Source organism: Lonchura striata, chromosome 25 (assembly GCF_046129695.1).
Source record: "Lonchura striata isolate bLonStr1 chromosome 25, bLonStr1.mat, whole genome shotgun sequence".
Taxonomy (NCBI): domain Eukaryota; kingdom Metazoa; phylum Chordata; class Aves; order Passeriformes; family Estrildidae; genus Lonchura; species Lonchura striata.
In genome coordinates, this window is record NC_134627.1 from 8,855,666 (window position 1) to 8,883,307 (window position 27,642).

General features: G+C 44.3%; 1 protein-coding gene across 6 annotated transcripts; it reads right to left on the reverse strand.

The window, feature by feature from the left end:
• Positions 1-2,215: 2,215 nt before the first annotated feature.
• On the reverse strand, positions 2,216-26,969 carry CDC27 (cell division cycle 27). 6 transcript variants are annotated; one of them, XM_021538537.2, is made up of 19 exons: positions 26,744-26,969; positions 21,477-21,552; positions 18,174-18,321; positions 17,054-17,179; positions 16,046-16,143; positions 15,380-15,534; positions 15,044-15,258; positions 14,471-14,585; positions 12,431-12,564; positions 12,212-12,311; positions 11,784-11,991; positions 10,709-10,878; positions 9,291-9,443; positions 7,839-8,047; positions 7,015-7,132; positions 6,658-6,786; positions 5,863-5,937; positions 4,777-4,957; positions 2,216-3,527 (listed from the first exon to the last, which is right to left on the reverse strand). In XM_021538537.2, the coding sequence occupies exons 1-19, from the start codon at positions 26,768-26,770 to the stop codon at positions 3,445-3,447; spliced, it is 2,520 nt and encodes an 839-aa protein (XP_021394212.1). In that variant the 5' UTR covers positions 26,771-26,969; the 3' UTR covers positions 2,216-3,444. The 6 variants fall into 6 exon arrangements, with proteins under 6 accessions (XP_021394212.1, XP_021394211.1, XP_021394215.1 ...); XM_021538536.2 differs by having other exon boundaries at positions 10,709-10,881; XM_021538540.3 differs by having other exon boundaries at positions 12,431-12,546; positions 26,744-26,968.
• Between the last annotated feature and the right edge of the window lie 673 nt (positions 26,970-27,642).

The window sequence follows — 27,642 nt, forward strand, 5'->3', positions numbered from 1 at the left end:
TCTCAGAAATGACTGGATTAGGTTGGGCAAAATGAGCAATAAAAGGTTCAATCCAAGATGCCTACATGCAGCAGGAGGAATTTCTGCTTTTCCTCCAGGTCTGGAACAGTAAGAGACTGTGATAATTAATTTCTCTGCTGAGCAACAACAGCTGCAGCCACAGGGTGGGGACTTGCTACAGAAGGCAGGAAAAAAAGAAAATAACACTAACCTGCTCCATACCCAAGAGCTTTTTGCATCTCTTGCTGCAGGATGGAAAGTGAGGATGAGCAGCAACTTCTCTGGGCAGCCTGTGCCAGGGCCTCACCAGGAAGGATTTCTCCCCAGTATCCCGTTCATTCCTGCCCTCGGGCAGCAGATGGACACATGGCAGGAGCCATTCCCTGTGTCCTGTCCCTCCATCCTTGTCCCCAGTCCCTCTCCAGCTCTCCTGGAGCCCCTTCAGGCCCTGCAGGGGCTCTGAGCTCTCCCTGGAGCTTCTCCTCTCCAGGAGAGCCCCCCCAGCTCTCCCAGCCTGGCTCCAGAGGGGCTCCAGCCCCGGAGCAGCCCCGGGGCTCCTCTGGACCTGCTGCAGCAGCTCCAGGTCCCTACACCCATTTCACACCCACATCACACCCCCCACCTCACCCAAAATTCCAGCCAGGACCCTGCAGCCCACGTGGAAGGCTGTGGGAGATTTACAGGTGACACGTGGAGGCTCAGGTAGCACAGGACAGAAAAGAGCCCTGTGCACCCCAAGGTGCCCTTAAACCTTTCCCAACCTCTGTGGCTCGCCCAGCTTCTGAAGGACAAATCCCACCCCTGACCCAAAGCACCTGGGGCTAAGCCTGCTTTTAAAAGTAATTTATTTGGATTTTCCACATCCTTTCATGAATTGCAAATATATTAACAGAAAAGAATTTTTTCCCCCTAGGACTGTACAATTTTTGAAATTAAAAAAAAATCAAGAAAAGCAAAAAAAAAAAAAAAAAAAAAAAAAATCAAGGACAAATTACATTGTTTCAATGCAAATAGTAACACCACACCCACGCTTTGCATTCCTCCAGTTTTGTTGTAAGAAAGTGACAGTTCATTAATTCTCTTCAGTGAACACTTGCTCACCTGCCTGCCAGTGCCTCCATGCTCAGCCTCTTCCTCTCTGTACCTCCTCAAAGAGCCAAATTTTAGTCCTTCAATACTAATTTTGTGTCTTTCCTTAGAATGTAAAAGCAGCGAGGGCTAAATGCAACCCTGGATTCTTGGGAAAAAAAGAAAATGCCTTTAAGGTAGGATGAACATACAAAGCCAGGAATGTTTTTACGTATTAGATCTTCCAAATAGCACAAAACATCCTTTGAACATCCCAGCTCAATTAAGAGCTTTTTCCAAGGGGTTGAACTGCAGTAAGCAGTTTTCAGGGAAGAAATAAAAAGGAAAAAGGGCCCCACAATTCCTGGGTCTCTGGTCCCCACATGAACAACATTCATTATGGAAAAGTAAATAGCACCTGCTTCCTCCTGCTTTTTGTTTAGAAAATATGCTGGGAAGAGAAAGGAAGCCAATTAACAGGGTAATTATTCCACAAGTGCTGCCCGCAGACCCTAGCTGGAGGTGCTGTCGGACTCCTCTGGTGAGGGATGTGGGGCCCTGGAGCAGCAGAGCAGGAGAGGCCGGGGCGCAGAGCCGAGCCCGGCCCCACGAAGGCTCCGGGCCCCAGGAAGGCTCCGGGCCCCACGAAGGCTCCGGGTCCCAGGGAAGGCTCCGGGTCCCAGGAAGGCTCAGGAGGGGCAGCACCCGGGGCTGCCCCAGCGCCGGGAGATCCCCGGTGAGATCCCCGCTCCACCATCAACAACCCATCAGCCCTCCAGACCCAGCTGATCCAAAGTGCAGGGCACGTTTAACCTCTTTTAATGCCTCAGATTTTAGAGGGGTTTTTCCACCCTAGGAGGGGAATTGAAGCCTATTCTTCACCGCCCATCCTCCTGCTTCAAAAAAACCCACCGAACCATGGAATTCTACTTTTCCTCAGAACTCGGGGATGATTTTTCAAAGGATAAAGGTGTCCATGTGGCTCTTGACCAGAGAGAAGCTGGGACAGAAGAGGTGCCAAGTGGACAAGGACAGAATTCAAAAGAAATTGAAGTGTAAAGGAAACTAAGAGACACCTAAAAACCAGTAGATTTAAAAAAAGAAAAAAAACATTAAGACTGATCACAACAAATACGGTGCTGTGAAATTCGTATCATTCCCAATTTATTAGGCATAAATTGCTCTTTAAAACTGCTTGTATCATACACTTTCTTTATCATCACTGCACAAAGGGCACCAATTGCTGCTGCAGAATACTACAGAGAGCAGTTTGGACTCACTCATGTGGCACAGCTTTCGCCTCTCAGAAACAGACCCTGGAGGAAAGTGTTCCTAGAATGGGAAACTGAAAGAACAGCTTTAAAAAATAAGGAAAAAGACAAATAATTGCACATTTTTGCATCTTGCTTGGACCACACTTTACAAAATAGTTTTCAAAGTGATAGCAGACCTATGGAGATACTGATCTGAGACAATTATTTGATGCATTTGACCAAGGCTCTGATTGCATTAAGGCTTCCAGTCTTCCCACTCTCACAGGATTAAGGGTTTGATGTTTCACATTACACTGGTATCTACATTTCTCTCTTGATTTTTCCCTTTATTAACTTTTATTCTTCAAAGGGGAAGAACAAGTCAAGGGGTGCATGAAAAATGAAGCAAGGTGGTGCTGACAGAAATACAAAGTAAATGCTGACCTTTCCAAAACCGGGTGAATAAATTAACTCATGGTTAGAACATGAAAGCATTTGATGAAAGCTCTGATCCTGCAATGTGAGTCTCCTGCAGTTGCACTCTGGGCAGGGACAGGGCTGTTTCACGTGGCCTGACACACGCCCAATCCTGGTTGCTCACTGGAGACACTGCAGCTTTAAGGTCATTGACACTCCCTGGCATTTAAGTTACACTACAATATGCAAAAGTCTTGAACAGCCTGTTTGTCAACACTGTCCTTGGAGAACTTGGAAATGAGGTTCAGCACTCTGCTTACCAAGAAAGACCCAAACTAAGACACGTTTCTGGAAAAAGAACAAGACACCTCATCATTAGTATTATCCCCACATCTACTGGCTTCCATACAGCGAACCACAAGTCTGTCTTCCATGATATTTTTTTCCAGCAAGGGGGAGTTGAAAACCAGCATTTTCTCCTCAGTCACTGCCATAAGTGTGTAAGAGCCAACTAGTCAGACTCAACAGCAGCTGGCTATTGCACTGCCATGAACTCTGCTAAGCTCAGGTCTGAGGTGCACTCGTGGTGTCACTGGAGAACAACGACAGTGCTGGCTCAGAGATGTAGAACCCAGGATGCCAAGGAAGGGGAGGACACGACAGTACCAGTCACACACACTCAAGCTCAGACACTGGCTCTTGGAGGTTAAAATTCATCGCTTTCCACGGCGTGGAGCTGCGTGTCATCCGCATCCGTCATGCTGCTCTCCTGGGACTCGTCTGTGCCCACTGTGGGGACAAAGAGACGTGGGGTCAGGGGCTGTCCCACTGCAGAGCTCCCCCTGCCACCCAGCCCAGCCCGGGCAGGGCAGCCAAAGCATTCACAAAAAACTCTGCTTCGCCCCCAAATTACCTTAAATTACCGTAATTTGTCCCGTGCACCCCGAGAGGGTCATTCAGCTGAGCAACTCTTCCACCCTTTCTCTGCACAGCCAGGGAAGCTGAACTGTGACACAGCCCAACACTTACTTAGTTTATGCTTATTGGACAGACCAAGCTGTTGGGTTTTTTCCTTTTTAATTTTTTTTTCTTGTTTGGTTGGTCTTTGGGGCTTTTTCCTGTACTGCTCAGCAGTTCCAGTCTCTGTCTCCATCTCCTGGTCAGAACAGACTCAGCCCAATGAGCCGGGGCTTGAAATCATCCCAATTACAACAGCAGGGAGAGAAAAACTGGATACTTCCAGAAGTGCAGTGCAGGGTAAAGTTCACATATTAAAAATCACACAGGACCAATAAAAACCAATGTGATATATATACAGTTGTCACCTTTCCCCATTTTTCAGGTGAGAATCTGGAACTGCAGGACACAGCCATTTGTCTATTAGTAAGAATCCAAATCCTGCTATAGTTCCTTATTTGTGGGAAGAGAATTAAATTGCTTATTAGCATTTACTTTCTATTTCCATTTCAGCCTGCAGCTAGGTCAGTATTTATGACTGTCCATGCTTTATGGAATTTAAGTTCATAATCAGAAGCCAAGAGAAGAAAAACCTGGGCTGTTCCTTTCTGTGAATTACTCCCCACAGTGTTTTATTTTCTCTTGATCCAAATCAAACTGCTTCCATGGCCTTCATCAAAAGCCACCTTTTATATTCAGCACACCAAGTATTTTGATGCTACATCCAGTTTAACTCATGAAAAAGCACCTACAGACAACTTCAGTTGCCATTCATTTACTCTGAAATTACTTGATGCTTTATGATGGAATACTTGCAGCCCTGGGGGTGTCTTGCTCTCCTGGGATACTCTTAAAGCCACTCAGGATTTGTATAAATTTAGTTACCACCATCCCTGTCCTACTGCATCTAAAGGAATTTCACAACCCTTCATGCCATGCTTTCTGTAGGGAGAACGAATGGATTCTGAGTGAAGAGCCTCCAGAGCTCCTGCAGCACCGGGCAGAAATGTCTCCCTTGTCAAGCTGGTCCCTCCCCACGCTGAGGGCAGAGCTGCTGGCTGGCCCGGGCTGCAGCACACACCTGACTCGTAGGGGTAGCACTCGCTGATCTGCTCCTCGCGGGTGATGGGCTCCTCGTCATCGGGCAGGTAGCGCTTGTCTATGGCCTCCTTGATCTGGTTGTTGGCTCCTTTGGGGTCCAGGTCCATTGCCCAGGAGAAATTCATTAGGGCCAGATGCGTCTGACCCAGCTTTTTATAAACCTGAACATCAAAATGCAGAAGAGGCTACATTTACATGAAGCCGCTCCTTGAAGGTTTGGGCAATGAATGCTCCACAGTTCAGTGATGTTTCATGGAAAGCAGCAGAGGACGGATATGGAAAACTCATTATGTGAGCCCCAAGGGAAAAAACAAGTATGTGTACAAAGAGCAAATATTTCTATTTAAAAATAAAAAGAAATAAACTAGCATCTAAGAGATTCTTTATCATTAAGAGCAGATGAGGAAGTTATTTATCGGTGTTGAGCATTTAAACACTGAAAATATTTCAGTTTGTCTAGACATGGCCACTCCTGTCAGTTTAGTGGTCCCACTACTCCTGGACAAACACCAGTGAACACATTTCAACACAAATCCTTTTACCTCTCTCCAGTTTAAACAAAATAAAGAAATCTTGCTGATAGAGAGTTCTCCAGCTCTGTGTTAGAAGGAAGTTTGTCTTGGTGTTTCCAAGTGACCAGACACTCCCCAGCAGAAAGTTGTAGAAAAGTTATTCAAAGCTTATCAGCAGAGGTGGTGGTGGGAAGGAGGATTTCTGTCACTAGATCACTCCTCTGGCATTTCACACAAGAAAGTTGCAATGTAGCTGATTCTTACTCAGTATTTCTGACATAATGCATGAGAATGATTCAATATTTTAATAGTTACATGCGCAAATAAGCAGCTCTGCTCACTGAGGGAGGGACTAACATCTCCAGCTCTCTTTAACTGTCCTTTGCATTTAAAAGCTGGCACATAATACAGCTGTGAGCACTAAGCCTTACTTAAAGCTTTGGGAATTTTTAGAATACTGCTTGAAGTGGAAGCATCTTAGTGACAGGTATCAAATTTTGTCATTAAGCAGCAAAGGAGACCAAAGAACTTAATCACAGTGAAGTTTTACCTACCTTTCCTATTAAAAAGTAAACAAGAGACTCTTTGGGAACAATCTGTTTCAGTTCTTCAAGTTCTTGTAAAGCCGACTGAAAGGTTGGAAAGAGTGTTTACATTAGGCATTTGAAACCAAACACTTTTAGTGGAACTTCTATTTTACTTTTAAGCTAGTTCTTGATGCTGGAGCTGTTTACTCTGTTGTGACAAGTCACCTGGTATCATTAAGAAATTCAAATGAAAAATATTTAGTCTGCAGTTAGAAATAAAAAAAGTTTTAAGTTTTCCCTTTCAGTGTGCACACACGTTTCTGAGACAAGTTTCAAAACAGACTTGGCTTGTATTCTGGAGCCAAAAAATACTGGCCAGAGGAAAAGCTGCTGGATAAACACTGTGGGAAGATCTTCTCTTATGCTAAACAGGGTTCAGGTCAGCAGGGGATCAGCCCAAAACTGCTTCACTTCTGACTTTTCACTCCACAACACAACCTTGGAAACAGCTGGTTCTTATTGCTGTAATTGGATATGGAGCAGTTGGAGTTTTTTTAGCAATTTAGTATAAATTCATGAGAGTGGGTCAGACTAAAATAATAACTTAAAAAGCAACACCTGACAGCCCCAGATTTTATTCCAATCAAAACACTTAATGCCACCCTGGTGAGGGAGGCACTTGCCAAAGCAAATGCTTCCCATGTCCCAGGCTCTTCCTGCAAGCCCTGGCGCTCCCCAGGGTGACCTGGGAACATTCAGCTCCCAAGGCACCCCATTCCCAGCTACAGGAATGTCAAGGCTGCCACGAGCACCAAGACTGACCTTGTACTTCTCGTTTGCAAATAACACCGAGGCTCTGTGGAATTTGCATAGTGGGTTCTTGGGGTCAATGTTGATCGCTTTGTTCAAGGTGTCCAAAGCCTTCTCAGATTTTTTCAGTGCATGTTGGACCTGGCACACAAAGAGAGAACAATTCCAAAAAGGGAAAAATAACAGCTCATCTGCTGGGCAAGGACAAACCCTTCTGACCATGTTTACTTATGATCTGCTCCTTGAGAAAAGTATTGGCCCAGTTCTAGACCAAGTCTGATCAACCTTCCTCAGAGGAAGAAGAATCCTCCTCACCTGCTCTTCACCCCAACCCCTTCTCCCCACCCAAGTGAAGTGCCCTGTACTTACTACTCCAATGTGACACAGCAGGACTGAGCTCTGAGGGTTGATATCAAGTGCTTTCTGGAAATGCATTTCTGCCAGACTGAACTTCTCCTGTTTGTAATAAATCATTCCCAACCCGTACCTGCAGCAGAGAAACAACGCTGGTAAGCAGCACTGGATTTTAACCAGATTAGCTTCTGTCAGTGAACACGACATGGCAGGAATGGTTTGGAGCCTTGCCAACCCCATCTAGGGTAGGAAGGGATTTCCTGGGGGAAAAAGATGTCTAAAATTTTCTTTTTTTTTGATATCCATTGGGTGGCTGAAGAACTGATGTGTGGTACACAGCAAGACTGGCTAAAGAACTGCTAAATAAAAGGACACAAAAGTTATCAACACTACCACACTCACAGATCTCACTTTTACTGCTCTATATATTAAAAAGCTGTAAGAAACTAAGTGTGTCCTAAAGTATGAAGAGGCTGAGACATCATCTCTCCAACTGCAAGCGAGGACACATAATGCACAAAGAATGCCACCCAACAGGACAAATAAATACAGCCTAAACAATCTGTGAAAACCAAAAAAAAAAGCCAATTTTTTGCCTTCCTTGTGAAAGTAGCCCCCCACTTCTGCAGGAATGGCTGTGCTCTCTTCCAGGATGGGGCTGCCCCATCCCTGTCAGTGTCCCTGCCATGGCAGGGGGTAGGACTGGGTGAGCTGCAAGGTCCCTTCCAACCCAAACCAGACAGACTCCACGGAATTACAGCAGTGGCAGCAGCCAGGAGAAGCTCCTCCAGAAGGAACTCTGCAGCCCAGGGAGCAGCAGGGGGTAGAGCCAGACCTACCAGGCGTTGTAGTGCCGGGGGTTGACTCTGATGGCATTCCTGAAACAGGCCAACGCCTTGTCCAGCTCTTCTGTCAACACAAACTCGTGGCCCAGCAGGGTGTAGGCATAGGCGTAGTTTGGATCCACCTGGATGGCCCTCTGGAAGAACTTGATGGCAATGTCGTGCTCCCTCTGCAAGCTGAAGCAGTTTCCTGCAGCACACCAGGCCTGGAACAACAGCAGGGCAGGAGCAGAACCCTTTTTACTGCTCTGAGTGACTAAATTTGAGCTTAACACACTTATCTAGACTGCTTTAAATTATTATAAATAACATACTCCTACATTAAAAAGTAAAAATAGGAACAAATCAACAGTTCAGGCTCATTCTTGTGAGGCAAGCAGGGCTAAACACACCTTCTAAAATAAATAAATGAATAAATAAGCAAGCTGAATTACAGAAATGGAGAATCCACGGGCACTCAACAAGTCTGTGCCAATTAGATCCTTTGATGACTAATGACTAAAGCTTTTGAAGCTGTTGAAAAGGGCAGAAATAAAACACCTTTGATATTTAAGAATAACAACGGGGGAGACAGTACTTTATTTCTTCAGCTCCCTCCAACTGACAAACCTGGAAATCTGCAGAGGAAGAATTTTAGCAACAACCTCCTCTTTCCCTGTCAATACCACAGCCCAGGGTCCCTCACTTCCCCAAATTTTTTGCATCACTGCCAAAGCACATAACTATTTTCCACTCCTTGGATTAGAATCTGCATTTCCCTCTATCCTGACTAATTTTACTACAGCCACCAACTGCTCACTGAGTTTGTTTTCCACTCTTAGACAAACTAACAGGACAACATGAATTGGTTTTCTTCCTCCACCAAAAAGACTTTCAATATCCTCTGCAATTTGCTTAATTCTTAAAAGCACATTTATTAACTCGCGTATTTTATTTTTACTGTGGTACTCATAGAAAGATTTCCGGGTTTTGGCACATCATGACTACATTACCACACACCCTGCAGTTTACTGGACTTTGGTATAAAAATGCGCAAGATCATGTCTGCAAATAACTCTAGAACAAATATTTTAAGTGCCAGTGAATTATCTATAGCAATTAAAAGGTACAGGAAAAAGATATTCCTTATCTCTGCACACTGGCAGCAGCAAGAGTGACTGACTAACCCATGATCTTCCTGGCTGAATGGTGCCAAGCCAAATTTAAATAACCATTAACAGATAAAAGGTTTTAACCTGTTCCACATAAGATGATATTCAAATTTAAAGGAGCTGTTTCAGGCATCAGCAGTTCAACAGACAACCCTCTCAGCTCCCTCTCCAGTTCTGCCATGTTCAGGTATATTCCCAGTGGAGAGTACACTGGATTAGAGCTCAAAGCTTTGTTCTGAATCACTGATTTTACTACTACAATTCCCCTCTTCTCATTCAAACCCACAGTATTTTATACCTCTGGTGAGTTTTTATCCATGTCTGTCAAATCCTTAGAAAGGACTGAAAGGGCAACATCTTTCTGCAGATGCCAGAGTGTGGTTGAATAGATTTCCATGCCTTCTACTCTGTAGTTTTCAATCCTCCTCACTTCTGAAAATATTCGCTCAGCCTGAGAACAGAAATGAAATTTAAAATAAAATTCCACCCACCAAGGCAGAGCACAGAGGTCAAGGTCCAAGGCCTCACGTCCAGCCCGAGCATCCTCTTTGCTTTTTAAGTGTTCTACACAGAGCTGCCAGCCCTGAACTTTCCTTTCAAGGGAAGGAAGTGACTGTATCCCAGGATACTTATGCCAGCAGGAAAGCAGCCAGCTCTCCCTCCTGCTGACTCAGCTGCATTCCTGTTTCTAGCTGTGCTGGAGCGAGGCAAAAACATCATCCACGAAATCAGAAAGAGTGCAACAAACTTTTATGGGCCAGTTATGACTGTTAACCATCCCAACAGAGTGTCAGGCTATGGGGTGATGGTTTTACACTGCCAGAGGGCAGGGCTGGATGGGATATTGGGCAGGAATTGCTCCCTGGGAGGGTGGGCAGGCCCTGGGTGCCCAGAGCAGCTGTGGCTGCCCCTGGGTCCCTGGCAGTGCCCAAGGCCAGGCTGGACATGGCCTGGAGCAGCCTGGGCCAGTGGAAGATGTCCCTGCCATGGCAGGGTGGGAATGGATGAGCTTTGAAGTCTCTTTCAATCCAAACCACGCTCAAATTCTGTGATTAAAATCTGTAGCCTCACCTTTCTAAATAATCTGTGAAAGCACCCAGCACGTTCCTTCTGGAAACACTGTGCACAGCTCAAAACCTCCCTCTCCTGTCTCCTGCACACATTCTGCCCAGGAGTGCTTTAAAAACTTAGCACACTGGCACATCAGCTGTCAGGACAACAGTGCCAAGGAGAGGCAACTGTGGGATTACCCTGAACTGCTCACTTCTGATTCTGGAGCAGTTTGGCATCACCTCAGCTGTGCCAATGCTTCATTTGTGAGGCTGGAAGGGAAACTGGGTCACTGATGTGATTAGAATTAACTAGAATGGAGAGAAGTTTCTTGGTTAGAGCTCGAATTGTTGAGTGATCTATTCTAAAACAGTGCAGTGCAAACAATTCCATCAGCACAGCATGAGATAGAGACAGGACACACAAGGAGGAGACCCCAACACTTGGATACAAGAGGTAATAACATTAAGAAAAAAAATTAGGAAAGCTCAGTGAGAAAGCTCTAATGAAGCAGATTCAAGACCTAAATCCATTGCAGGTGTAACTTTTGTATTTATCCATTTACCACAACTGCAAAGTTCTCATGTATTTTACAGGAGATCTGCAGGTTTTGTGTAACACTGCCAGAGCAAAGTGAGAAGAGGAAGGCCCAGCCCCTGTTCCTACCTGCATGTATTCTGCCAGCTCAAAGTAAGCTCTCCCAATTTGGCACAGCACCCAGCCTGTGTTGTAGTGGTGGGATGGCAAATGGCTCAAAATATTGATGGCTTCTTTGCAGTTGTATGAGCACAAGGCTAAATAACCTTTCCCCATGTCCCGGAGAAGGCTCATCAAACCTTCTAGGAGAAAAACACAATAAATAAAAGTGGGGAAAAAAACCCAAAAAACAGCTGAGACTTATTTACTTGGAAGTGCTAATCCCAAAAGCTCTCACTTGTGCACTGCCCCTGAATTTGCCTATGAAAACCCTCAGGAGTTTCCAAATGAGGTTTATATACTCTTAACATAATACACTTAATTAACATGAGCATGATATTCTGAATATCAGCCTCTGTAAGGGAAGCCAGAAAATAATGAGTCCTTAAACTCTGGGGCTCAGGGTGAGTGGAGTTCTGCATTTCCAGCAGCTATTCAAACATTTCTTTAGGTCTGAGCAGTTTCCACAAGCCTGGTAGCCATGGATACATCCTCTTGCTGCCTGGAAACATCACTGAGCCAAAAGAGGGGAATTCAGCATTCTGCTTAGGATTTTCTGACAATCTGAATAAAGACTTGTTTTTAAACAAATGGGAAACATCAAGGGAGAACAGACCACATAAAGCCCATGTTAAGAGATTACTGGTTATGAGTAACTCCTCTGAATCGGTTTCCAAGGATAATACTGGCATAAATTATTTTGAAGTTACTTTATAACAATGTAACACTTAATCATAATATCACTTATTCTATTATCATAATCTAGACATTGCATAACAATTTATAATACTTATATACTTTAAAAATACCTTAATTATTAATAAGGACTAGAGCTTACAAGATGTATCTGCTGACAATTACTACTTCAATATTTCTTCACACGTTTCTAAGTTAACAAGATGTTGAATTAAATCAGTTTTTATCACTATACAAAGGTGAGAGCTGCATGCTAAATGAAATGGGAAAGAAGCAAATACTGAAGCAACATTAAAACCCAGATATATCAGGTTTTACTCTACTAGAGTCCAACAGTACTCAGACAGACCTGCTGCTGCCTTCTGTAGCGTGAAAGCTTGGATTTGTGGTGCAACAGTGGAAATTTTCCCTTCTGAAATGATGGAAGAGTCCAGTTTGGTAATTTCCAAACTGTCATTTAAGTTTGGTTGAGTTATTCCTCCCTTATTTGTTTTACTTTTTGTTTTTCTGTTCGGAATCTTAGGTGGAAACTTCATTTTTAATTTTTTGCTATTTTCCTGCAAGTAAGAAAAGTAAGAGTTACATATAAAGGAGTCTTTTAATTCCAGAAATCTAAACATGAGAGTGAATAGTGTAAAATTACGTGTAACAACCACTCCCAGCCATGTCCTGCTCGCTGCAGAATCTGTTCTTAAGCTGCTAAAAGTGCTATGAATACGTGGAAATGAACAGCTGGGCCAGGGTGGGTGAGGAAGGCAGCACTGGGAGGTTTGGTACCTTGGTTGTGGAACTATCACTGGTGAACAGGCGAGAGCTTCGTCGAGGCAGCGCGTTGGGTGGAGCAGCAATGGTTGGGCTCAATACCTGAGGTGTTGTACTGAAAAGAAAAATTTCAGAATGACACTTTGGAAGGTAAGCTTCTCTGCTCCACCTCTAATAGCAACAGCTTTTAGCTTTGCTTTAAACAAAAATGCTCCAGGACTACAACTGCTTTACCTTGTCTGTGGACCAGAGCTCTGTGTTTGTGCAACAAGAACTGGAGTGACTTCCCGGCTATTCCCACTCTGGGAGAAGACGGATTTTGTTCCAGCCTGGCTGATCCTGCTGACAGTCTGCACAACACAGAGTTTCTACAGGTTTGTTATTATGTCACTCAGGAGTCTCCATCTCTGCTGCGCCAAACCCAACCCACTCCACCCACCAAACACTGCACAAGGAGAAACAGAATTATTTTAATAAAGGAGAGGGTTCCCCATGCCCAGGGGAAACCATCAAAAGTGTTTCTCCTTCTACCTGTTAATAACACCAAGTCTACAAGTTTATGCATATTAAGATACAGAAACTTCATCTAATAGCAAGAAAATATATGTTAACTGCTTGTGCAAGAACAAAAGGGAATTAAAATACATCATATTTAAAGGCTTTTTCCTGCAGAAAGTTGTAAAAAACAAAAATACAAAGAAAAATATTTTTTAATTATCCTATTACAATCCCATTCAGAAGCCATTCATAAACTGCACAGCACCTCAGCCTGTTTCCAGAACAGATCCTCCTTTTCACATTTTGTTTAAAAAAATTATCTTTCTGCCCACTCCAGGGACACCAACATTCACTTCAGTGATGGCTGTTTGGAACAGATCCCAGAAAGGGACATGTGGGTCAACACCAGCAGAAGCAATGTCAGTCTGTGCACTAGCCAAGCCCTGAAGCTCTGTCCTTCTGTTCCTTTCCCAGATTTTGTTACCAGAGGATGGTTTAGGTGGCCAGCAAGGAAACTTGCCCACTCAGACAGGAAGCCTTTGGATTCATCCTAATGCTTCGTTCTCTTATGTAAGTGTTTCCTAGGAAACTGCCTTTGTTCAGCCACAGCTCCACCAAACCTTGTCTGACACAGAACTGGAAGAGCAAAGCGGAACTGGCACAATCACTATTTGCTCTGGACAAAGCATGAACCAGAATTTTATTTATTAAAATGTATTTAACATTTGTGTTTGGTAGTGGCACAGCTCTATCTGGAGAGGGCCTAAGGGTGGCACAGTGAAATTCACACCTCAGTGCTGCTGTCACACTCAGCAAAGCAACAAAACAGCAACAAATCCAACTTGATTTCCCAAAGCTCTTCAGCTCTCACAGGAACTGCACCTTACTAACTTTATTTCCATTTTTAGTCCCGTGGAAATTTACCTTCCTGTATGTGCACAGCCCACCACAAGCCACTGCTTCCACATGGTCCTGAGCAAGCACAGGGTGGGAACTGGATCAGCCAAACAAAGCACACTCCTAACTGACCGTTTTAGCACAGGTCCCAGATTTCCCTTTCAGAATGGCACAGCATCAAGATTTGTCCAGAGCAAACATGGCAACTCAAGTTCTGTTTTCTGAGATTTAACATTATTTCAAAATAGTGCCCCCTATAAAACACCAACACCCCTCCTGCAACTTGTAGAGTGACTAAAAATACAGGGAAAAATCCTCAGGTTTTTGTTTTTAGAAAGGAACAAATAGTTCTTCAACTGTCACCAACATTCCACCTCTCATTTATCACTATGGCAACTACAGCAGTTTCTTCCTGAGTAAAGCAGACATTTTTCAGTTTCCCCTACCCAATATTTGCTGAGTGAAACAGCACCATTCTCTCAGTCCTTCACAGACCAGCAGCAGGGTTTTTATTACTCTAGTCTGTAAACTACAACTCAAGAACTACTTGCAAGAGATCAGTAGCTTCAACTCTCTTGAGGCTTCAGAAAATACATTAAATAAATAAAACAAACAATGCCAAGTCTTCACACTCCACCCTGCAAACTGAAAGTTTGAATCTACTGTTGTTGGGAAGCTTCAGTGTTTGTAGAACCCTCTGTGATGGGAGGTGGACACAACACAAGATCTTCCCTAGGTTAGCAACTACAGCCTGGGCACCTGCGGGGAAAACTTGGCTCTGTAAAACTTGTTTTTTCCTCTGTATTATGGATTCTTCTTTAAAGTGCACTGCAATGGCAAGCTGTCAGAAAAGCAGCTGAGCTCCAGAATGCAAGGTACCTTCTTTGAAGGTGCTCCGGTGGATGGCACATCAATTACAGAGGAGGAGTTGGTGTAGTTCTGTAAATAGGATCCATCTCCAGGGCTCGGGGTTTCCAGTGGCAAAATTCCAAAGCTGAGAAGAAACCAGAGAGAAAGGGTCAGGGTGTGAATGTTACACCTGGAGAGCTGGTCTGATGCAGGGGTTGAAACACACACCCAGTTCATGAATATCCTGAGCTGGCAGGGACCTACAGGATCATCAGGAGTTGGACTTCAAGGAAAGTTCTTCACAGTAGTCTTTCATAATAAAGTTTATTCCAGAGCAGTAGCGTATTCTTTCAGAGATTTTTCAAGTGAGAACATGGCAATAAAGCAATATCTTGAATCAACAATTCCTCTCCAAATAAGAGATCTACACAAGGAGCAAAATCAGCTCCTGAAGTTGTTTGGATCTCCCTTGTACAGTGTTGTTCACAAATTCTACCAGCACATGCGTCTGAGTGTGTGTGCAGCTCCAGCCCTGCTGCTCCAAACGCCGAACAGCAGCAGCAGCTCAGCCCTGGGCAGAGCTTGGCCATCCCAAGCACTTACCTTGGAGTTAGTGGGCTCAAAGCTGCAGGTCCCCCCAGTAAACTCCGTCCAGTTTTTGGTTTATTTTGAGCCTGTTTGGACAATATGGCAGTTCCTGACCCCAGGGGGACAGAATCCGAGGAAATCACAGCAGAGTCAATGTAAGACATAGAAGAATCCGAATTCAAGGAGGAATACTTTGAATTGGAGGATTCTAGGTTGATTCTGTTCAACTCCTGAAGAATAAAAGGCAGCTCTTAGGTACTCAGGGTACAGTTTAATTAACATTTTTCAGTTAAGCTGGTCAAGCAAACTGATTTTAGCACATGATTTTACAATTACTTGAGCAAAACTCACAATTGTGTCCTGGGGTGTCTCCATGAGGACGCTCTCGGGCTGTCTGTGGGATATGTTGTGATTAGACACCACTGTTGTGCAAGTGTTGGGCAGACAGCTGCTGAAGTTCTGTAAGGATGTTAATTTAAATGTTTGGTCAGGGTCTGGCTTTTCACCTGTAAGAGTGGAAAGAGATTTAATAGTTATTCCTGGGTCTATACATTGAATATTCAGTCTGAATCAAGGACAGGGGACAAACGATTTTAGAAGTGTTTAAAAGCATTTCATAGAATCACAGAACATTTGGGTTGGAAGGGACCTTAAAGAACATGACATTCCAACCCTCTGCAGTAAGCAGGGACACCCTTCACTAGACTAGATCACTCTGAGCCCTTTGTGCTAAAGCAGAAGTATTCTTCCATTCTTCTGCTACAAACCCCCCAACAATCAATATTTCTAATAATTTTCATATATTGTTTTTTCAAGCTATTCTTAGAAACGGGTTCTAAGTGTCTACTAAATGTAGGCTGGAAAGCACATTTGGATTGTTAGATCCAAAAATGTATAAATAATGAAGATGGAAAACAAGACAGAAGTTTTAAGCAATGGCGAAGTATTTTAAATTAATTGTTGCTCACAAAAATCTCTCCCAAGAATTACAAAAGTAAAACAGTTCTGCAGACTCACCTATTTCACATAGTGATTCAAAAGGGGACCAGAGGAAAGGATTTAAACTAAGGCTCTTTTGGTAACATTCTGATCCTTTGGCAAGCCGGTCTGTCTTGCTGCAAAAAGAATGAAACAGATCACAGGGAAACTTCTGTTAAGAGAGGTTTCCAGAAGAGGAGTTGAAAAACAAAAACATGTTGAAAGGCACAGAAACATTCCCCATCTTTCAAGCCCAAGAAATACTGAGTTCTTTTGAAGTTACTTGACATATTTAGACACAGTTGTCAAAAAAAGTTACATAAGCACTAGAATAGCTTGAGAATTTTCATTTTTAGGAAGAGGCATTCTTTGCAACAGCTTATTTCTTTTTTTGCCAACAGTAACCCGATTGCCAGCCTTCCAGCCATCTTAAGTATCTATGGATAATATCTTTGCAAAGAAATTAGCAGCTAAATTGAACACTTAAGTGTTTGGCTACAAAGAAATGATTTTGAAAATAACTGAGAATAGATACAGTAGAGAAGAAACCAAGAGCCCAACTACTCCAGTGAATCATTCCCATTTACTGAAACCCTTCTTGCATCTTGGCAAAATCACAACACTTACACTTGTCAAGTTATTCTGCCTGGCACCCTCAGAACTTTGATTTGAGGGTTAGAGCCACATGTGTATAACACAGATAGTAAAAATCTAAATAGCAACACTGAGAAACAAGCTGAGAGTTTTTCTTAGGAAAAAATACACAGCAAATCTAAAGCTATCTAAAAATCTCAGACTTTTGGATTGCATTCTTATCCACCCAGAAAAGAAGAATTTGTGTTTTCAGTCTTTGGGTGAAAATTAAAATTAACCATTCCCAAATCAGACTAATTCCACATCTATCCACCTGAATTTATTGTGCTCCAAAATGGTGTAACCCAGAGAGAGGTGTCTCCTGTAATGACTAAGGAGATGTTTGACTAAACCTGGGCTTGGTCAAGTAAAAACCTTCCACCTTTATTGGGCAAAATGTAAAAGCAACTTTACCAGTAGACATGTCCCAGTAAGGAGAGTGTAAAGCATGCAGAGTCACCAAACTCCATAACAATGTCATCATGGCTTTTCTGTTTATTCAACACTCCACCAGACAAGATCTGCTCTCCTTCCGCAAGCCTTTTTAAAAAACAAGAGGTTTAAAGGGGTTACAAGGCTCACAGTACTGGCAGTCCAGTGTTTTCACCCTGCTGCAAACAAAAACAGAAATCCACTGTCAGTGTTCACAGGTTTTAAACTACAAACCAGCTCCTGCAAATGAACATTAAGTAACCCACGGATTCCTCTACAACAGGGAGGTTCAGGACTCTGCAGTCAGACAGCTCTACTGGGAGGGAAGAAAACCAAAACAAACCCAAAAGCAGAGGCACAAAATTCAGCATGACTTTTCCAAAAGTGATCAATCCTAGCATGAAGGACAAGAGAATCAAGACACTTGATCTTTGAAAGTGCTTCATCTAAGCAAAAACAGTGCTTAATCTGGCTTTGTTCCCCAAAGAAATACAATCTGTAAGGCCCCTCAAGCATATAATACTGGGATAGGGCAGAGATCATGGACTTTAATGCCCTTCTTTCTGGCAAGAAGGGCTCAAAAGGAGAACAAAGGCTCAATTTGTACCTCCTCCACCTGCAGGAAGAGCAGCACTCATACGGAATGGATCACTGAGTGTCAAGCTTCAGAATTACTTTATACAACTGCTGGGGTAGGAGGCATTTTCCAGGCATCTGAGCCCAAACACCTGAACAAAAAAAAAAATCTTTTCTTGCCACCACTTGAAATTTTATTTGTAGGTGTATGCTTTTATCAGCACAGACCATCCCCACAGGAAAATAAGGCAGAGCTGTATAAATGAGCTCATAAGAGGTCTGTTTTCTCTCTGCACAGCTTGGCAATTCCTGTCTAAGCTACTCAACTTTTAGAAGGTTTTGCAACATGGGTTAATGCTCATTAGATACATATCTAAAAGCAAAATAAATTGAACTCAATCTTTTGTGCTGAAGGACTGATGAATTTCTAGTTTACACAAGATGACATCTTCCAAAGAGAAATCCAAGCAAAAAAAAACCAAAAATCCATTTGTAACCCTGGACAGAACATGAAGGATTTACTTACTTGCTGAGGTCCACACAACATTTTGCAAGCAGGTATTTACACTGTGGGGTGGTACAGCTGTGTCCCTTTAGGAGCCTGTACGCTTTGTAGGCCTTTCCTGAGCGGTAGTAACACGTTGCCAGTAAAAACAGTGCTTCTTCTGAGTGTACTGCAAAACACAATCATCAGTTAGATGTTAATCATTTTAGTACAAAAAATTCGGGGCCAGGGAGTAAAAGGCAGCTATGGGCAAGATGGAAGAAAATGGGTATTGGTATTAGAACTTCATTCCTGAATGAAGTCTTCTTTATCTGTTGGTGAATACCAAACTCCCTGTGCCATTTTCTTGGCTAGTCAGATGAAGTCAACATCTACAGCTTTAAAGGAACTTTGATCCTTCTGGCTAGCCAGTCTGAGTAAGTGATGAGCCAGTTTGTAGTCAGAACAGCAGTAAACCAAGCAAAGCAGCCAGGCCAGAGCTACTTTAACAACTTGCTGGCCACACCAAGACTGACTGGGCTCAGAGTGTCACCACACCTGCCACCAACACTTTGCACTACTTTAAGGAGTGCATAAACAGTGGAACACTGGGTGGCTGTTACAAAGTACAACAACTTTCAGAAGGAAGATCTATTCCAGCCCAAGTAGCCAGCTTTAATCCCAAGTAGTCTTTTTAATTCAACTAGTCTTTTTCCTTACCTTCGCATGACTAGCAGAGATGATTTTCTGATTTTAATGACTATAAAAGTCAGTCAGTTACCAGTCTTCACCAACATAGAGTCCTGTCCTTTCTGCTGCCTACCCTCATTATTTCATTGGGAATGTGGCTTAACAGCACCATTCAGATGCTCTGTCTGCTTTATGCTGGGAGCTAGCAATAGGGACAAATTCTCCTACAACCTGGGACAGCGGAAGGTGTCCCTGCCTATGGCAGGGTGAGACTGCATAGGCTTTCAAGTCCCTTCCAACCCAAGCCTTTCTGGGATTCTGTGATTCCATAAATCCTTCTCCCAAGCTGAGAGCTCACAAGTTGCTAAATTCTGGATGAAGTAGTCAAGCATCAAGAAAGTAATTTCCATTTAAACAGAGAACAAGAGGGATCAGGTCAGAAACACTTGCCTATGGCAGAGACTGGAACTATTGAGAATTTATGTCTGTTTCCAAATTTTCTCCCACTGCAATGAATTATGTACCACGACGAGGATGTTCTACTCAAAGAGCTTGACTTGACATCCAGGTTTGAGACTGAGGTCAGATCCACTCATGATTACACCATAAAGGACAGAATCAACCCCTGAAGTAATTTTTATCCTTTCTGTAAACTCACAGATTTTGTATATCCATGGTGGCTTAACCCACTCTGTACTTCCCCAAATGTTACACTCAAATCAGCCTCACACAATGATATTTTAAATCAAAAGCTGTGTATGAACACAAGCAACTTCAAACTCCAACCACTTAATAAACCCACATTAACTTCATACTTCTCAGAAGACATTATCCTGCAAATGGAATTCAGCATTAAATAAACAATTTTGATGTTTGTTCACCCACCCATAGGGAAATCTTTAGAAAAATCGATATGAGCACTGTATAAAAACCTCTTTGGGAATCTGCCCAAATCCTTTGCTTCACTGAAAACTGACTACTTTGTTTTTGTCATCACCCAGACAGTGACAATGGAAACAGAAGACCCAAACAGAGGACATTTTATTAACCTTATCCTAAAAACACCAGAAGACCTTTTTGAAAACTCAAGCTAAATCAATTTTTATCCACTACTTTAACAGACTTTGAGAGTTCTGGGAAACGATCAAGCCACAGATGTCCCATCAAGGACAGTAATTGCAGGTAGACTTAAAAGAAGTTTTTCTCAGGGTGAAATCACTCCTGCCAACATGGAGCCACTGTATTCAAGTTCTGCAGCTTCCACTCTGCAGTGTAACCGCTTATTTTAACCAGGAGCCAGATGTTTTGTTAGCAGTTAATTGCTTGCACCAAGTGTCAGCATTCATGCTGCTTTCTCTCAGCACTGCTGGCCACTGAAAAAGGCTGTTTGAAGTATTCTTGCAGAGAATTATTCTGTAAAGATGTGTCACTATCTAGTCAGGTATTTTTCTCCTGGCTGCTGCAAAAAGTGGATTCTCTTTGGTCCTAAACCCTTGGCAATTACCTTCAAGCTACCATTTCCCTGCACCTCACAGTGCGCTGTGTTCAGGGGAGCTCTGTCATCCCTAAAATACTATTTTCTTCATAAACACCTGGATTATCAGGTTCCATAATATTCCACACAATGTTTCTCATTTCAGCATCAGATAAAACACCACAGATTCCATTTGTAACCATTTGACACAAGGAAAAAGAAGCCTTTATTCCTCAAAACTTAGGTTTGTGCTTCCATTGTTAAGAACTGCATTGTAGGCACGGCAGGCAAAATATTTCATTACAAAACAGAGTAAGAAATAGCTTATACAGTTTAATTCAAACTATAAGATCAGGTTGTTTAGCATGAGAAATTATACGACACTTGTATTTTAGCTTAAGGATTAGGGCTTTTTTGTGTTAGTGGCTAGGGAACAATACCTTTCAAAACAAAGAAGGAAAGCTGAACACCAGTATCAAGGAGAAAGACGTACAGAAGAACAAAAAGCTTATCTAAGGTCATGGAGAAAAGGTTTACGAAATAAAAGGTGCTAGAAAACACCAAAAAAGTGTTTGAAGGACCCAGAGAAAGTACGAATTTGTGTTACTGCTGCTCACTGTCCAAGACACCCCAGCCCTGACAGCTTTACAATGAAGTAACAATCAGCAGGGATTCAGCAGGAGACACCTGTTCCATATGTTCTGATTCTCACTGTCTCAATTTCACGGTGCTTTTCTCTCACCATCACAAGACTCTCTTTGAGCCAATCAACATATCTGAGCAGCATTATTAGCAAAGACAGCTTTCAATGTCAAGCCAATTTGTAGAATTTGTGTGCTGCATCTATCCTCAAGTGTCCTTGGAAGACATGCAGTGCTTGAGGGTTATTAAAAAAACCCCAACATTCTCCCATTAAATACCATAAACCAGATCACTGTAAACACTGCACTTAAACACACAAATCTGAATTTAATTTTAAGGACATTTTACTGTAAAATAAAATTGCTGCTGTTACATTATTTGATTTTCCAACCTAGTTGCAAGGCATTCCTCTGACTTCCCCAAGCAGAAAGCTAAACTTCATTATCAGAACAGGAGGAAAACAAAGCAGGAGCAGAGGCTCACAAATCCCAAAAGAAAATAGAAAAGAAGTGTCAGCTTTACAATTGCAAAGTACACACCTTCTGCATATAACCTTTCTGCGAGGAACACGGCATCGCGATACGCGTAGTGGTTCAGTGCTTGCCAGATAGCAGCCTGCAAGGCAAGAAAACCATCTTCGTTTAGTGGGGAGCTTTGAAAATGCAAAAAACTCATTACCTCTTACTGTCAAAAGGCAAAGTTCAGCTTGCTTTTATAGAGCCATAAAACAAAAGGGGAGGATGAACATGCCAGCCAAGTTGTATTTGTTTCAGCTATTAGTAAAGAGGCTTAAAACCCCCACTAAACTCTGCACTGAAGTCATGTATCAACCTTAGGGTGCTTCTCACTCGTTACCAGCCACAATCATCCAAACTCCTCAGGAATTACTGAGTCTTGGCCTGGTGCACAGCTCAACACCAAACAACAACACCTTCAGTAAAGGTAAAACCAAAATCCAAGCCAGGCTGGCCAGAGTATCCCATTAAAGCATCTCCCTAAGATGCCAAACCAAAGCCCAACAGATCCAGAATCCTCTTAGTGTTCAAGAGGAAACTTGTGTTGATTAAACATCTTCATATAAAGGATCTTCCCTGAAGAGGCATCAGTGTTCCCTTAAGGGTCAAGGTGATCAGGACCCAGTGCTTTTTGTGCAGCACTTTGTTGGGTTTTCAGCCACCTCTTCACTGTCACCAACTGTGCAGCAGCACCTGAGAACAAGTGTAATGCAAGTGGAACAGACAAGTTGTATTCTACAGCCACAGATGAACACAATCCTCCTTCTGGTTCTGCTCAACACTCACACCGGGCCAAACCTTGCTCCCAAGTACTGTTTTCTTTCTCATGAGCACCAAGTTTGGGTTTGTGACAAGCAATGTTCGTGCAGACTGGAAGCATTGCACAACTCCAGTGGAACAAACACACACACAGGTGTACAACCTGCACACCAGCAAAGCAGGTGACATTTACTTGCACTGCTGTCACCAGTAGCTGACATAAAAGAGCTGTCCAGGCCTGGGATAAGAGGGTTTCACACAAACTGCTCGGCCAACTTTCTTCAGATGGTATTAAAAGTTGTCTGTTATCTATAAAAGAAGGCTGGGGTTTGAAAAATCGTTTAAGATCTGTTCAGCCTTTCCTCCCCACCTACTCTAAGGGTGCTGTGCATGCTCATCAGCGTTTCTGCTCCAAGGTGGGCAGGGCTGGGATCAGGACAGCAGTTCCTTCCCATGTGGGATCTTTGCTTCAGTTCTAAAGCCCTTTTCAATCAGCAGCAAAGAGCCATTTTGCAGAAGTTTTGCTATTACTGATCCCAAATGAGATCTGAACTTATGAATTCAAAGCACTGTGAGCTAGAGTTTCTCTAATATTCATCAGCAACCAAAGACAAATCAAATTTGATTTAGACCCATGAGACACTCCAAAACTAAAAGAAATCTTCCAGAGGGAAAGCAATACTGCCCTGCAGTGCTATTCCCAGCTGGAAAGGCAAGTGCCAATTTAATCTAAAGAAAAAATTTTAAAAATTCCAAACTTCACAGAGTTACATGTACCATATGCTACTTCTTCCAACACAAACTTGACAAACACAGGGTGTGAAAACTGTGCAAGCTCTCTTCACAGGAAGCCCACACAGCCGTCATGAACAGCACACACCAGGGCTCCCAAGTACTACAGGGAATATTATAAACAAATCTCTACAGAGAATCTGTTTTCTCCTATCAGTAGATCCCAAGAATATGCTTAAGAAGTCAACAGGTGCTTTTAAGTTTGTGTGAAAGTATTTGGATGTATTTAAAAGTGAATTCTCTTAGTTTGATAATTACAATACAAACACACTATTGTTTCTCTCTGGGTGTATTCCATATTTCAGATAACTGAGCCTCAGAGCCTGCTGAAGTGATTCCTCCCTGCTGCCTTGAACGGATCCCAGGCTGAAGGTGGTTCCACGCCCTGCAGACAGAGCAGGACAAACAGGGAGATAGGAGGTCACGGTTACAATCTTTTAAGCCATCCTGAAGCCAGAGCAGCCCAAGGTCTCCTTTCTCTCACTCCCAAAAGCAGCTCTTCCTTCCCCAAGCCACAAGTGACATTTAGATGAGTCCAGCCAAGTTGTGGCAGGTTAAAAACCCTGTCTTTGCAGGGCTGAAACTCAGCCAGCTTACAAAACAAAGGTGTGGGGGTGGGAGTGGGAAAATCAGGGTCACCTGACTGCTCAAACCAGAGCAAGCTGCCAGGAACAATCCTGCCAAAGGCCAAGAGGGGACACGAGGATCTGGGGCTATGTCACAGCACTTTGTAAGAGTTAGACTACACACTGGCTCAAATAACAACTGTTGTGGAGCAGAGTGAAAGCAAGGAACGGGCTGGGAGAATTCCTGTTCTCTAGCAATTATCATTTTGCAGCCCAAAATATACCTCCTGCCCTCAACTGACCCGTGCTGGAGTTTGGATCCCCACACACACTCTCCTAAAAGAGCAGGAAGAAGAAAGGAAGGCAGCAGGGAATCAGCCATACCTATGCAGCAATAATTGTTCATGAGAACAGATACCTAAACCATGACTGTGTCTCAAAAAAGAGGATTTCTTGCCCACCGTCTAGGACAGGAACATTAATCTCAATATAGCACAGTAATTTATTTTATTCTAGAAGAAGCACAATGCATATACACAGCACTAGTGGTACACAACTGCTAAACCACACAGAACAGTGTTCTCAGGGCTGCCTCATATGAATGAGAAAAGTTGGAAGTGTTTCCACATTTTATTCAAGTGTGCTTGCAGAGAGGATGAACCTCCAGGTCTTAATCACTCTTTTAAAAAATAATTAATTTGAAATGCAAAATTAACAGGGAATTCCAAAACTACCATACACAGCCCTGCAGCAAGGCAACTTCAGAAAGGGGGGCAGGAAAATAAAATCAGATTCAGAAAGGTCCATCTTCTACCCAGAAAATCCTGTGCATTGTCCAAGTGTCACTTCATATCTAAGCCAAATAGCTCTTAAGAGATGTTCTCGTCTGACAGTTATACAACCTTGGAAATTGTTTTCCAAGCTGTTTAGCCTATATTGCCACGCTAAGCAGATTCTGCCACGATTTCAGTCTTCGGGGTGGGCAGGGAGGAGGAAAGCTCCAGGATGGGCTGTGCTGCATTCCCCAGTTACACAAACTCTGCCCACTGAACATGTTGGTCCTGCAGTTTGCAGCCAAGTTCAAGCACCATTCCAGTGAGTCACAGCAGATGATCACCTTGAACAGCTCAATTCCAAGCAAAGTGCTCATTTTCTTTCCAAGATGTTTTTCAGAAGTATTTGGAAGGCATCCAGCCTGTTTCTTAGCACATGGGACACATGGATTTATGTTGGAGCTGAAGGGTTTTAAATTGACCGTATCCGGAAGTACAGCACAGGGCTGTAAACTCTGGCACTCTCTTCAACTGAAAAGAATTTTAAAAGTTAGCAAAAACCTAACCAGTGGCCAGAATGCCTCCTGGTGCATGAATTTCATGTAATTGAAGCACAACATTTCTAAGGCTACATACAAACACAAATTCTGTTATTTATCTGTCACGCTGTGACAAATAAGTAACATCACAGCTGTGAGGATGTGAGGATGACAGTTCTTTCCTGGAATGCTGAGCCCTGTAGACATCTGAAAGGCTGGGAGAGAACAGACAAATAGACAGGAACAATCTCTGCAATGACAAAAATCAGAACTAGTGTCAACTTTCCCAATCACTTCATTTAAGAATATTACAAAAACAGAGCTACGTATGTGGACTTCAGCTAAACTGGGAATTCAGAAATGCAACGGACTTCACACAGTCACAAATAATTCCTAAACTTACCAGTAACTCCTGTAAGCAAGGAACAGCAGTAAAACTGACAGCAGCAGAACTACTGCTAAAGGAATGATCTGTCATTTAAAAGCAGAATCTAAATAGATATATTAACATAGCAAAGCCTCATCAAAACATCCAAGCTGGGAAGAGGTTAAGAATGGAGAACGTTTTGGATGCATAATGATGCAGAACAGAGCATTAGAGCGGTCTTCACCTTGCTGAATTACCACAAGGCCCCACATTTCTATCAGGGAGCACTCAGGAGAGCGGACATTTTCACTTGGTCAGTCTAGTTAGCACAGCACTGGAAACATTTGGTATTGTTTCCTGTCAGCTTCACTCGTTCACGCTGCAGTGTGATCTTGCTTCCTTTTCTGTTCTAATCCCATGTTTTCCTAGAATGCCCAGCTGGTGCAAAACCACCAGCCCAGCTCGACAGCTGACACCAGTGATGTAGGATGGCCTCGGCAGGAGAGGGACCAGGTGGCCAAAAGCATTTCCAGCACTGCACGACCCTTGCTCTCAGAGGGGATGAGGAGAGCGGTGGCATCAAGGACACAAACCCCTGGTCTACAAGAATGCCCTCATTGTCACCATCCGCCACAGACAGGGCCAAGTCAGCAGGATGGTTTGCCACAGGAGCCTTTCCTCCCCTTCCACCTTTTCATTAGAAAGAAAAGAGCCAAAAGCAAGAATTCTCACTATGTTCATCACAGAACACAGTCATACTCCAACAAGACACTGCTGCCAGGAACTAGAAAAAAAGCCCAAAACATCCTGCTAAAATGCTAAAAATAGACTTAAAAAGAATGGGAATGTGAATGAGATGACTGATTAATGAAGATTATTAATAGTTAGAGAATGGGCATACAGGAACTGCAGAAAGAAAAAGCAGCTTTTAATTCCGTGAATCACGACTTTTGGATGGGAAGGCTGAGCTCAAGAACAGGAAACCCATCACAGTAACTGCAGTGAGACTGAAACACGAGAGAAAAATGAAATTTGCATTATTTTCTCTCCTAGATCTCCCATTAATCCGAAAAATCCAACTCCTTGGGCAGAAGGAACGTCCTTCACTCGCACGACACAGAGGGATCCGAGCACGCTGCGAGCATTTAAACACGACACGGCAGCACACGCAGAAAGGTGAGCGAAGTATCAACAGGTCTCCCGGGGGATCGGCGGGGCCCTTTCCCGGAGCCGGGTCGGCGGAGGAGCGGCGGGGACCCCGGCACCTCCCCCCGGGGCCCCGGGGGCAAAGGGGCGAGCGCGGCCGGCCCGGGGACGGCAGGGAGGCTGGAAGGGGAAGCTCGGCGGGCTCCGGCAGGAGGAGGGCGGAGGAGCTGCAGCTCCAGCGGGCCCACCGGCCGAGGGGCCTCCGGGAGCGGCCCGGAGCCCCGGCCCCGGAGCGGCCTAACCCGGGCCGGGCCAGGCTTTGGGGCCTGAGCCGCCCGGGGGTCGGTACCTGGACGGGTTCCTGCAGCACCGTCATCCTGCTCTCCCCGGCCTCCGCCTCCTGGTCGCCGAGCCCGAGCGGGGCGGCCCCGGTGCCGGCCCGGCTCAGAGCGAGTCACGGCGGGGCCCGGCCCGACCGCGGCTCATTTGAACCCGCACCGACCGTTACCGGAGCGAGCGAGGCCGGCGGGCGCCGAGTCCGCCCGAACCGGCGGCGGAAATAGCCGAACCGCCCGCCGGAAATACCCGAAGGCGGAGGCGGAAAGAGCCGAGCGTCGACGGAAAACAGCTGGGAAAGGCGCGCTCGGCAGCCGGGAGGAAACTGCTCGAGCCGGAGATGGCCGAAGTGGGGCGGAGATGGCCGAAGTGGGGCGGAGATGGCCGAGCCGAGCCGGAGATGGCCGAGCCGAGCGGAGAGGGACGAGCGTGTGGCGCGTCCCCCGGAGCGCCCGTGGCCCGCAGAACTTGCACTTGGTGCCGCAGGGTGGGCTCGGGGGATGCCCAGCTCTGTCGCGAACCCCTGCGTCTCCCGGGGTGCGCGTGGTTTGGCCAGCGGCTCCCGTGTCCCCGCTCCCCGTGTCGGGTCCAGCGCGGCCCGGCTCTGTCCCCGAGGGCTCCGTGCTGAGGGGCTCCGCGGTGCGTCCAGCCGCGGTATCAGAAATCGCAGGGTCATGTTGAGAAACACCTCCCAAACCATCGAGCCGCCTTGGCCATAGGCCAGAGCACTGAGTGCCCCTCCCGTCGTTCCTTGGACATCTCCCTGGGCAGCCCCTTCCAGTGTTTAACAACATTCTGTGAAGAAATTCCTCCCGATGTCCTCATATCCAGGAGTAAAACTGGCAGACCACAAAGCAGGTAATTTGCCCGTTACAGTATCTGACACACAAAGCTTTAGCAAAATAATGGAAT